A 13,064-nucleotide genomic window follows, 5' to 3' on the forward strand; every position below is an offset into this window, starting at 1 on the left:
CCATTATATCCATGTACCACATCTTTTTTAGCCCATCCCCAAATCAGTGGCCATTTATTTTTGTTTCTAGTTTTTTGCTACTACCCAAAAATGCTGCTCTAAATATTTTTGATATACATTGGACTTCTTCTCCCCCATCCCCCATTTTTTCCCTTCTTGTGGGTATATTCCTAATAATGGGATCTCTGGGTCAGAGAGTATGGACATTTTAGTTACTTTGTTTGTAGATTCCAGATTGCTTTCCAGAGTGGTTGGACCACTTGAAAGCTCTACCATCTGTATATGGATATGCCTGTTTTTCTACAACTCCTCCAACATTGCCCATTGCCCATCCCATTTTTTGTCTTTGCCAGTTTACTGGGTCTGAGGTGAAATCTCAGATGTGTTTTGTTGTGCATTTCTTCTCTTTGTGATGGGAAGCATTCTTTAATATGGTTTCTCATACTTTGCTATTCTTCTGCAGGATAAACACATTTTAAAAAATTTTAGGCTTTTAGATTTGAAAATGCAGAACATTCATTTAGTTTATACAACGCGAAGTCTAAAACTTGATATTTTTGTGATGGAGTAAGCACATTTTGTCTTGGGTGATAATGGCACCTTTTGGTGCCATTACATATACTCTGTGTGGCCTAGTCAGAGGAAGGAAAGTAAAGTCCTAAGGTCTTTCCTTAGATACAGGAGAAATTGGCTGTGATATGGGGAAAAATGTGGATGTGGGTGTCGATTGTGATGGTGTGGTGTGGTATGTATTGTCGATGGAGGAGAAAGACATTCTGAAGTTGGTAAAGCAGTTGTAGTAGACAAAGGATACAGCCACAAAGACACTGTTTAATAAATCCAGACTAGGTGGGGAAAGATAAAGATAGCATGTAACTCTCTCCTTACCCGACCCCACCCTCAATTTAATTAAGTCTGTTGAGTTGGCGTACAGAACAACTTCTGTTTTGTAGTTGTAATCAGTGGGGAAACTGCTCAAAGATTAATTTATCTTTGCTAGAATGTCTATTTTGTGGGAAAAGATACCCCATTCATTTTAACTATCACGTTTTAGTGATGAGATTTATATAAATCTCTGGGGTTTAATGGTCATAAAGCATAGATTTTGTTCATCTAAGTTAGGCTTTTAACTTACTAAAATGAATAAAGTCTATGATGTTTTCTCTTGGCATTTGTTTAAAAATAATGAAGCAGCTTCATTTTAGAGATTTGCGTCTCTTAAAAATTACTTTGGACCCAAGAGCAAAATTAAAATTACAGGCAGGTTTTATGATTTATCTCAGTAATTGGGTGATAAATGTATGCAGTAGAAAAGACAATATTGATAATGCCAGGTGCTCAAAAGGTACATTTGAAAAGGTTAGATCCTGATAGAAGTTTAACATGAGAGCAAGTAGGAAGTGGCCTTAAAGGACTCCATTAAAATGCAGTTTTACAGGAAACTAAAGTAAGTCCAATTTAGTTTAAGAGCCTTCTCTTATAACATACTGATATTGAGCTCATTTTTCAGAACATACGTATTTCAGACAGGGTGGAAGAATCTCATTGTTGGATTGTATAGGCTAAAGATACTCTCAGGAAACAAAAAGATGGCTTAGGATAAATCTGTTACTAAGGGAGATTGGTGTCTGGAAAAATGTTTAATGGATTAAAGAAAGACTAATGAAATTTTAATTGAACATCTCCAATTTTTAAGATCTTTCTCTTTAATTTTTCACAGTAAAGGGTTCTTTTTGCCATTTTTATTTTTTGAAAAACAATTTTACCTATAGAGTATAAAATAATAATCTACATTTATATAACTTTAAGTTTTATAAAGAAACTGATTTTAAGTGTTTTTAATGTAATTTCTTCCCTTGTAAATAAGGACTCTTCTATTACTTATGACCCAGGAGACTTTGGAAAAGTCTGTTCTCCTCTCTGAGCTTCTGTTTCTGTGATTTGGGGATGCTACTACTTGTGCTGAGAGGCAAAGGTAGTGCGTCATGATAGAGGACCAGCTGTGGAGTTAGAAAGATTCTGGCTTCGGTTCCTGCCTCCAACTCTTGTCACCCTGGCACCTAACTTAGATGCTCTAACTCCCTTAAGACTAATCTGCATTGTGATAGGGAGTTTTCACCATAGGAATTCTCAAGGAATTTTCATGAAATCATAGGTCTGGATCCTATTGTCCTTCTACCTCTTGTACCCACCCCCCAAAAAACCTATCCAAAATGAGATAAATATGTATCATGTGGTTTGTATACCCTAAATACCAAATAGACCTGTGATCTTACTGATTAGGGAGCTTCCTTCAAGAGTGAGGCAGATTGCAAGGCCTCTGTGCCTGCCCATCATGTTGACTCTTTGACACATCCTCCCAAAAGTTTGCTAGATGGAGTCTACCCAACTTGCTGGCAGTCTTCCTCACTTTCTCTGACATTTTGTGGGCCCAGTGGAGCACTCTGGAGATCCACTTGTCATTCCTTACTCTTGCTAACTCTGGGCTTAGGTCGTTGTGCATCTGTAGAGCCTGTCCCAGGTATGCACACTGTTGGACAAACTCTCTAAGCTGTTTATTCAGATGCATGATGAGATATGGGTAAATATGGACAAAACATGGGTAAATGTGGTAAATACAGACATTCTTTATCCGTTTAGGCTTTCCTGTGTGGATGGGCAGGCCAACTGTTGTGAGTAATTCTAGATCTCTAACAGGATGCAGTCAATGTCTTGGTTCTTGATTGTTACGGTCTCCTCTGAAGGTCCTTGACTGTCAAGGACCTGTCTCGGTACATGATGAATGAGGTGGGAGTCAAGGTGGAAGCAACTCCGATTTATTGGGGGAAATCATCCCTTCTTATAGGGTTGGCAATGCATGATCATAAGCAGGGGGCCAATGGTTATGGGGATGATGGCATGGGAAGGAGCAGAAATGTTTCAGTTTAGGCTATCTGCATGGGCATGGGAATAATCAGGAATGTTGCAAGATAGTCAGAACCTCCGTATCAGAGCTACATGGGCTACGTGAGACATGAGGCAGGATGTCCCGGTAAAGTAACAAGGCCCTGCATTAGGTCATAGTTTAGAAGCATTAGGTAATGGCCAACTGAGTTTCTCGTACCAGGCTCGTGTTTCCCTCGTGGACAGGCTCTGCCTGCATGTGTAGGAAGACTATAGGGGCTTCCCAAGGGTGGAGGCCCTTCCTCCAGGTGCCATGTTGTTCCACTCCTACTAAGCCTGTCTGGTTTACCCAGGAGACAGGCCCAGTGCTAGTGGTCCCAACAGCCCTGGGGTCGGCACCAACCCCTTACAATTCCACCTTTTTGTTTTGCAACTCGACATCTCCCTTTAGAGGCAAGTGCCCACAGCGAAGTCTCCAGATATCATGCTTTAGAGCTGTAAAGGAAGACTGCGATTGCCCTCAGGAGCTGACGCAGAAGGCAAGGTAACAGAACTAAAAGAAGGCATATGCAACCAATGCCTAAGGCAGCACCAATCAATGTATGCTCCAGCCATCCCCAAGGAGACCAGGGATGCCGGAAGAGATTAAGGAAATCTTTGGAAAATTTATTGGGGGACAGGTCCTGTTGACTAGCCTCACGTATGGAAGTGGCAAGCATATAGAGGTCGTCAATGTCCAAGGACACATTGGTACGCCAGAGCCCAGTCAACTGGTTTTTGATTTTAACCCAGGCCCATTCTGTAGCATTGTACGTTTTGGGAGTGAAACAATATGAGGGGTAGCGGTAATCACACTTCAACTGTTGGTTAAGTTCCACCAGCTCCAGCTCATCTCCTATTTCCCTGACCGCTTTTCTAAGGTTGTTGATGGTCTGGTAAAAGGCTTTATCTATATGGGCTTGTTTCTCAAGACCTAAGGAGATATTATGCATAAGGTCATGGAGAGTGTGAGCTTGGACAACCTGATTCTGGGTGTTGGATGCAAACAGGACAAGGGAAGCAGGTGAAAGAAGGAGGGACACAAGAAGGGATATGCCCACCATCACGCAGGAGACACATCTCTTTTCTCTGGTCAGCGAGTGCATTTTCTTTGCGGTGTTGCTGAGTGCATGCTCGGCAGGAGTAGGATACCAACCCTTAGATGTTACCACAGTGAGGGCCCACTGAGGGCAGGTGACAATGAACACTCGCCCTTTACCCATCTTAGGCCCCATGCATTCTGTTATGCGGCAGTTGGTACAGGTAAGATTGTAGACACCGGAGGTATTGGAAAGTGGGGTCATCTGTGATGTGTTGTTATCATCCCACACGAAGGCACAATTACCACCTAAATATACTCGGGCAAGCAGGGTAATGTTTGTGCGGTTACCCATTCCAGGCGTGAGGTAAGGCACGCCCTGAACTGTCACTCCTCCTGTAGCTAAGAGAATCTGTGTTAGCCCCTTAACGGGGACCCCAGAGTTGGTGATGTAGTAAGGTGCAGGGAATCCTTTGATATGTCTATCCCTAGGAATACTAGTGGTGTTGTGGCAAGAGGTAAGGTTTAAGGTGGTATTGTGGGTCACTTGGGTTGTCATGCATTCCCACGTGTGGCAGTTCACAAATGAGAGAAAGTAAGAGTAGTTATGCCAGGTTGTGGTGTTGGGCTCATGATATTCACACAGTGGACGAGACCGGTAGTGGGCAGTCCACTTACTATTGTCCTGGTCCCCTTGGAGGACCCAAGTCCACGTGTGGAAATATCGAGTGTCCCATCCCCAATTAAGCACATAAAGTCCTTGAGCCATAGAAGGATACCGTTCAGTATTGTTCATGGAGCAGCGGCAGGTGAAAGCGGTGCCATTCCAGGAACAGTTAATGGATTTTTGTAGGGACCAAGGAAGTCTGTTAACAAGACTGGTGATTGTATTGGAGCGTGTTGTTTACTTTGCTGGTGGAAGGAGTCCAGTGGAAGTGTCGAGCATACCAGACGTGGTGCCCCCTAGCACCGGAGCCAGGAAGTGATCCCTCCAGGGCAACACATGCAGCCATGGGGGTGGCGTATGAAAGCCCATCGTTTTTGGCCTCCTCCTTCTTCGTTTCCGTTTGTTCCCGCTATGGGGAGGAGCCCCAGAAGCGCAAGGAGGAGCAGAGGGGGTATCCTGTAGGGTGTTGCTGGTGGTGGGAACAGGTGCACTCAACTCTCCTTCCCGTGCAAGCTGTAAGAAGAGAGACACGGCATGTTCAAGTCCCTCTCGTTTCTTCTTCAGTCTTTGTCTCCTGCCCTGGGACCTCGGCCGCCGGAGTGGTATCTGGTTTATTGTGGGGTTCTTTGGCCGCAATGTCCACCCCTTGCCCTTCCCGGGCCACCACTTCTTTCTTTATCAGATGATACTAAGAATTGTCTGTCATCCTTCTTCCTAAGTTTTCCTTCATTTCCTTTCTGATCCAGTGATGCCTTTGGGGCTTTCCTTTCCCTATTTGACAAATCAGTTAAATATTTGCTGATTAAGCTGTTTTCTGGACTCTCTTGGTCTCCTTGTTATAGTGGTGAAAGTACATTGGTTTAACTACTAGATGAAATTAGTATAGTTGATAACAATGTAATTTCTGTTGTCCATTTTCCATTTTTATTTTCAGTATCTTTCTTAAATACCTTAGAGTTAAATCTTAATTATATAAATTTCTTATTACTAAAATTTGTGACTCAAGACTTTAGGGTGTTGTTTTTTTTTTAAGTATTTTTTTTCTCAGTCTATATCTACTGAAATAGGAGTTTAGAACAAGAGGTCATAGCTAGTGTTGTTTCAAGTCATTATGCAACTTAGGGGAGTCCCATGAAGACAAGTGGGAACCAGATTGTATAATATGAAATGCTGTACTTTTGAGTGGGTGTAGAAATGATAAGGGGGAAATGGTCTAAACTATTGATGAGATGCTTCTGGGAATTCCTGAGCGTATCTTGGTGGCAGTTAAGGTAACTTTTTATCTAGGTAGTGTCTTGGTGGTCTCTGGACCAAGTGGAGCTCTCTTTTCCTGTGAAGAATGCAGAATTCCCCTGTAGTTAAATCTCTTCAGATGCATGTTATACATTCTACTTTCTGGTGAAGTGAAGGGTGTTATTAGGGCTTCTCACAACTCCTTGTAGTTCCGGTGATTTGACCACACCCAAAATCTATCATGGTCTCTTGGCAAAATAGGACTTCACTCTTGTTCCTGATTTGTCAACTGAAATGATTTCTGAAGTGTCGAATTAATGTCCAATGCTGGGTTGTATTAATGAAAAATTGACAATCATAATGAGTAAAATAATCTAAATTTTAAATTATTTAACATGTTAAATGCAAATTATTTGTCTATTCTTGCAAAAAATTAATATAATCCCAGGGGACCTAAATGGTTTTCAGATGCATTTCAAATGATTTTTAGTTTGCTGGTACTTGTTTTTGTGATATGAATGCAAATTTTGCAATGTTATATATGAAAAGGGGAAATTATTACAAAAACCCTTATTTTGAAAGATATTCTGAGGTACTGAGAAGTTAATATTTAAATTCAGGGAGTATTAGCATGTTTGGATAAAAATAAGCTTTTCATCTCTGTTTATAAGTGGTGCTATTTAAACTAAAATTTTTTAAATTACACATGAATTTGCTGAAAGTTATTTTCACCTTTTCAGTTTACTGTAACCTTTGTTTTTAAAAGGGAAAGTGATCTTTTATTTTTGAAAATCATAAATATACTGCCTTAAATCTTAAAACATTGACTACATATAAGAAATAAAAAATACACCCCCCCCCCCCAAAAAAAAGAAGAGAAATAGGATTCCCTCTATTATGTGCCCAGAAATTCCTCCTTTGTGAGAAGTCGCCCTTTTTATACTTGGTAGTCTTAAATTTTTTTTCTATTATAAGAAAGAGATATATGTTTGTTTATCACCTCATCTTCCTCCAAATCTTGGACATGCTTTCTTTAGAATAGAGAAGTTAATAGTTTATTTTAATTATCTAAATGATAAGAAAGAAGAGATGGAGGATAATTATGTAGAAGAAAGAGTGGTAAAGTAAATTGTGTAATAAGGAGGAAGCTTTGAAGGAACTGAACACTAATTAAGTATATTTGTCTGTGCAGGTATCATTTAGCCACCTGGGATTCTGTCAGAGAGAGAAAGTGGTGGGAAATATTTCTGGAAAGAATACTGAAAGTGGTAGGCTGAGCCAAATTTTGTTTGTACATGGTCGCCAGCTCACTAACCAAGATGGATGCTTTTGCCAACATTTTTCCTCCTGGTGGAGATGGTGGGCTGACGAGTTCACAATCAGAGTTCCAGAAAATGTTGCTTGATGAAAGATTACGATGTGAATATCACAAAACGAATTATCAAACTTTGAAAGCTGAACACACAAGGTAAATTACTTTCAATTTTTTTTCTTTAATCTAAATATTAAAAGTATTTGCTGGACGTTCACATTATTTTGTTGAAGATAAATGTTTGTTTTGGAACTAATAGTAAAATTCTCTTATTTTCCAGAATAAGATATTTAAGTTTATTTTATTTTTATTACTATCCTTTGTCTTTATGAAACATTCATTTCCAAGCACACCTCCCCAAAACACCCCCCACCGCCCATCCCCATTTGTCTCATCAGGCCAAGCCTTGTAACAAAGATTTGAAAAAAAAAAAAAGAAAAGCAGTTAAGCAGAACTGACCACACTTTTGTTGTACCAGAAGCGAGTGAGACACGCCACAGAGTATAAGTTTTAAATGGAGAATTTATTAGCCGGCAACCATTGGGGTCTTGCTACCCAAATTAATGTCCCTGTGTTGGGGTGAAGGTGTGGCTTTTATAGGACACATGGGTGTACAGAGGTTAATTATCTCCTGGAACCTACAGGCCAGGTCACAGGGTGGGGGGAACAGGAACAAAGGTCTTGAAAGATTCTGACAGGTTATTGTTAAGTGGGATAATCTTATTGACATTCCTTGGTGGAGTCATGGAGCCCCAGGGATATCTACTAGACCGAAGGGGTCTGCCAGGTTATCCTTCAGTGGGATGGTCCTATCTATTGACATTCCTTGGAGGAGTCACAGTGCCCCAGGGATATCTGCTAAATGCCTAAGAGATCTGAGTCCTTTCTTTCTGGGGGTGCTTGTCAATAGCTAGGGGGTTTCTCAGGGAGTCCTAACAGTAACTGATTTTTCCAGTATTACACTTTGATTCTATCTGTCACTTTATATAAAAATATACACTATTCCACACCCTTAGTCACCCACCTCAGTTGAAGGGGAGCTTCATTTTTTCAGCTCTTTTGAGCCAAGCTTGGTCATTATAATTCTGTAGCATTTAGTTGTTTTTATTCTTTCTATTTACATTGTGATAGTACATGTCTTCCTGGCTGTACTCACTTCAGTCTGCTTCCATTTCTAGATGTCTTCCTAGGTTTTTCTGAATTCTTCACATTCATGGTTTCTTATGGCGTGGTAATATTCCATTACCTTTATGTACCATAGTTTGGCCATTCCCCAATTGATAGCCATCTACTTTGTTTCCATTTCTTTGCTTCTACAAAAGGAGCTGTAATTAATATTTTAGTGTCTATGGGACTGTTATCTCAGTTTTTAAAAAGATGGTATGGGCATTTTAGTCATTCTCTTAGCATAAATCCAAATTGTTTTCTAGGCTGATTAGACCAGTTTGTAGCTCCAGCAGATGTGTAGTAGTGTCCCTGTCTTTCCATAGCACTTCTAACACTTAGTGTTTTCTTTGCTTGCTTTGCCAGTTTGCTAGGTGGGCAGTAAAACTTTAGATCTGTTTTGATTTGCATTTTTCTAAATAGTAAGTGATTTGGTGCAGTCTTATGCATGATCATTAAACATTTGCAGTTCTTTTGAAAACCATGAGCTTTCAGATTTTGACCACTTATCCATTGGGGAATGGCTCTTGGCTTTACATATTTGTGTTAATACACTATATATCTTGAATATCAGATCCCAGAGATACTTGGTGCCAAAACTTTTTCCTTAGTTAAGTATTTTCCTCCTTATTCTTAGGTTAAGGTTTTTGAAAAGTTGTTTTGGTTTTGTTAAAATATTGGCCCTTAACTATGTCTTGTGCAAGATAATGTTTGCGTTCAAGATGTGTATTATCTTTTTTTTTCCATCACCTCTTCTTGAAAAAAGCTTAAAAAAAAATCTGTTTCAATACAGGTAATTATAATTACTTTCCTGAAGTGAAATTGCTTTAGAAATAACTATTGGGTAGTTAAGTGAAACTGGATCAGTGGATTAGGTTAGGCACACAAGACATAGTAGTCAGTGACACAATAGTCAGTGACTGTAGTAATCTACTGTTTAATAAACCGAATTCACTATTTGACAAAAACTGCTGGGAAAACTGGAAAACTGTATGGCAGAAACTAGGCATAGACCAACATCTTACACCATGTACCAAGATAAGGTGAAAATGGGTACACAATTTAGACATAAAAGGTGGAACTATAAGCAAATTAGGAGAGCAAGGAAGAGTTTATCTGTCAGATATATGGAGAAGGGAAGAATTTTTGACTGAACAAAAGATAGAGAACATTACAAAATGCAAAATGGATAATTTTATTACATTAAATTAAAAAGTTTGCACAAACAAAGCCAATGCAACCAAGATTAAAAGGGAAACAGAAAGCTGGGAAGCAATTTTGGTAGCCAATGTCTCTGATAAAGGCCTCATTTCTAAAATATATAGAGAACAGAGTAAAATCTATAAGAATACAAGTCATTCCCCAACTGATAAATGGTCAAAATATGAACAGGGAGTTTTCAGATGAAGAAATCAAAGCTATCTATGGGCATATGAAAAAATGCTCTAAGGCACTATTGATTAGAGAAATGCACATCAAAATAACTCTGAGGTACCACATCGTACCTATCAGATTAGCTAACATGACAAAACAGGAAAATAATAAATGTTGGAGAAGATGTGGGAAAATTGGAACACTAGTGCATTGTTGGAGGAGTTGTGAACTGATCCAACCATTCTGGAGAGCAATTTGGAACTGTGCCCAAAGGGCTATAAAATCGTGCATACCCTTTGACCCAGCAATACCACTTGTAGGTCTGTATCCCAAAGAGATCATAGAAATGAGAAAAGGACCCACATGTACAAAAATATTTATAGCAGCTTTTTTGGTGGTGGCCAAGAATTGGAAGTTGAGGGGATGCCTGTCAACTGGGGAATGGCTGAGCATGTTGTGGTATATGAATGCAATAGTATACTATTGTTCCATAAGAAATGGTGAGCAGGGGGATTTCAGAAAAACTGGGAAAGATTTACATGAACTGATGCTGAGTGAAGCGAGCAGAACATTGTACACAGTAACAGCAATATTGTTTGATGGCCAACTTTGTTAGATGTAGCTCTTCTGAGCAATGTAATGATCTACAATTCCAAAAGACTCGTGATGGAAAATGCTATACACATCCAGAGATTTTTCTCTGGTTTTTCTCTTTTGTTTTGATTCTTCTTTCACAATATGACCAATGTGTAAATATGTTCAATATGATCATATGTGTATAGGCTATGGCAGATTGCACACTGTCTTGGGGAAGGGGGAAGGAGGAGGGGAGAGGGGGTAATTTAGAACTCAAAATCTTATTAAAAGTGAATGGTGAAAATGAAAAATAAATAAATTTTTAAAATTTTAGAAAAAAAATTAAGTGAAACACAATAAAGAAAAAATATTTACCAGTTTAATCGACTTCTTATCATTTTTGTCTGTAATGTTGGTTTGGCTTAAAATAAAACAGTGCCATTAGAAAGCTAGGGATTTACTTAACATTAATTTCCAAGTCTTTTCTTCTTTTTTTCAAAATCAGGTTACAGGATGAGTACATAAAGTCACAAAATGAACTTAAGCGACTCTCAAATGAAAAACTAACTCTTCAGGAAAAATTTCAGCTGCTTCTTGCTGAACTAAGAGGGGAATTAGTAGAGAAGACTAAAGATTTAGAGGAATTGAAATTACAGGTGAGAAAGCACATTTGAGATATCTGCTACAGTAAATAGTTAATTTTTTTCCTAAAAAGCAAAATGGTATATAAAAGTAGCCTATGGTAGGTATATGGTAGCTTTGCAAATGTAATAATCTGTTTAAAATTTTTTTTTCATGGTATAATGGGTCTTGATTCTATACTTCTTTAGGCAGTATAATTGAGACTTTAAAAAAAAAAAAACTTCTCCAAAATCATAGTTATAATTTGGGAATGGTCATTGAACTAACACATTTCATGCGTTGCTCTCATGTAACTTATTTCTGATTTGCTGAAACTTCTCAGGAGCTGCTATGTGGCCAGTGGGTTGTCTTTAGTGTAAAGTCTTGTTATTTATATTTACTAACTTTGTGACTGCGGCCATCCCAGTACCTCTGGCATCTCTCATGTTCAGGTGCATTTGTAGAAGAAAGGAGCTTCACCAGGGCTTCTCTGCATTTGTGAAATTACAGGTTTTTGCTAAAACAAGCAAAATCCTCCCAAATGCAGAGAATGGCTGGTATGAATTAGTGAAAATTCGGAAGTATAAATGTTATAAAATAAAGGAAGTTTTATCATTTTCTACTTGTAGATTAAGGGGAACCAGACTGAAAAAGATTGGCAAGTACTTGTCCTTTTGGGAACTCCTTTAATGAATATATAAGAATAATTTGTAATTTACATACGGATGATATACTAATTACTGTTCAAAAAATTTTAGAGACAATCATTCTTTCTCTTCTATACTATTCCTTTTTATAACTTGTTTATATTATTTGTCTAGAAAATCTTTATCGTAATGTAAAGGGGTAAACTATATAGCTAGATCTTATCTAAATTAGTAAGTGTATTTTATTATACAGTTTTAGTTGGACTGTAACTATATAGTTGAAACCTCAACTCTTTGTAGTTCAGTTCAACAGTTTGTGTGTATTGAATTGAATTTATTAAATTCAATCCTCAACAAATTTCCTTTATATCGCTGATATTCAACATTCTTTCTAAGTCAGTCCTCCCTTTAATAGAAACTTGGCTCTCTTGAGGATACCACATCCATTACAACCTTGCCCTGGAGATCACTTCCCTGGACCAAGAAGAAACAGAAGGAGGAGTCGGCATATTCCTTGTTATACGTCTTGACAATTCCCGACTATTCCTCTATAACTTCTATTCTCCTTAGAAACTTTCTGTTTTGAAGTACCTGTCTGTTCATGCTGCCTTCATGTCCTCCTCGCTGACCTGTCCTCATCTCTCTCTGTGATGTTCTAGCACCTGAACTACAGCCTTTCCCTTCACCCTATCTCCCATAATCATCCTATACATGGAATTAGGAAAACCTGGGCCAAAAGCCAGGCATAATTTCTTACGAGGTATGTGACTGACTCTTGGCAAGTCACCTAACCTTTTTTTTTTTGTGGGGGGGGGGGGGTGGCGCTCAGTTTACTCAACTTTAAAATATGACTATGAATAAAATATTTTATAAACATGTATTATGTGCCAGACTCTGGGAAGATTCAGACACATAAATTAAAAAGCCCTTGTCCTGAAGGAGCTTCTGTTCTATTTTAGAGACAACATGGGCACATGGAAATATATAAAAATATGGGAATTGTCCTAGGCCCTATGCAAAATGTATACTTACTTAATACAAAGTGATTGGGGTGGGGGTGTTAGCAGCTTAGTGTATCAGGAAAATGAATGACAAACCTGAGCTGTCGTTTGTCAGTCAGCATGCATTTATTAAATGTTTACTGTGTGTAAAAATGTGGGGATTCAAATAAAGGCAAAAAATTATTCTTGCTCTTAAGAAGCTCAAGGTCAACATTGAAACAGCTATGTACAAACAAGATATATCCAGGATAAATTAGAAATAAATACCAGAGAGAAGGCACTGGCATTTAGTCTTTTTGTAGAAGGTGAGCTTTTAAGCAAGACCTGAAAGAAGCCATGGATGGCCCATCATCAAATGAGGGAGAGAATTCCAGGTATGGGGGACAGGAAGTGAAACTCCCTGGAGTCAAGAGATGAAGCACATCCAGAAGGCCACTGTCACTGGATTGCAAAGTACATGGGGAACTGGTGGGGGTGGGTCAGGTTGGGGGAGGTACAGTGTAAGAAG

General features: G+C 38.8%; 1 protein-coding gene across 3 annotated transcripts in view; it reads left to right on the forward strand.

The window, feature by feature from the left end:
- The window catches only part of CEP83 (centrosomal protein 83), a 120,659-nt gene that overhangs the window by 44,297 nt on the left and 63,298 nt on the right, over positions 1-13,064 (forward strand). For 2 of the 3 annotated variants that reach the window (XM_036761800.1, XM_036761804.1), the window contains exons 1-2: positions 7,010-7,329; positions 10,793-10,943. The exons of the other annotated variant lie outside the window; for it this stretch is intronic. In XM_036761800.1, coding sequence (XP_036617695.1) covers positions 7,157-7,329; positions 10,793-10,943 — 324 coding nt within the window. In that variant the 5' untranslated portion in view covers positions 7,010-7,156. Of the gene's footprint in view, positions 1-7,009; positions 7,330-10,792; positions 10,944-13,064 lie in introns of those variants that run through there. 3 annotated transcript variants of the gene reach the window in all.

This window comes from Trichosurus vulpecula, chromosome 5 (assembly GCF_011100635.1).
Source record: "Trichosurus vulpecula isolate mTriVul1 chromosome 5, mTriVul1.pri, whole genome shotgun sequence".
Classification (NCBI taxonomy): Eukaryota; Metazoa; Chordata; class Mammalia; order Diprotodontia; family Phalangeridae; genus Trichosurus; species Trichosurus vulpecula.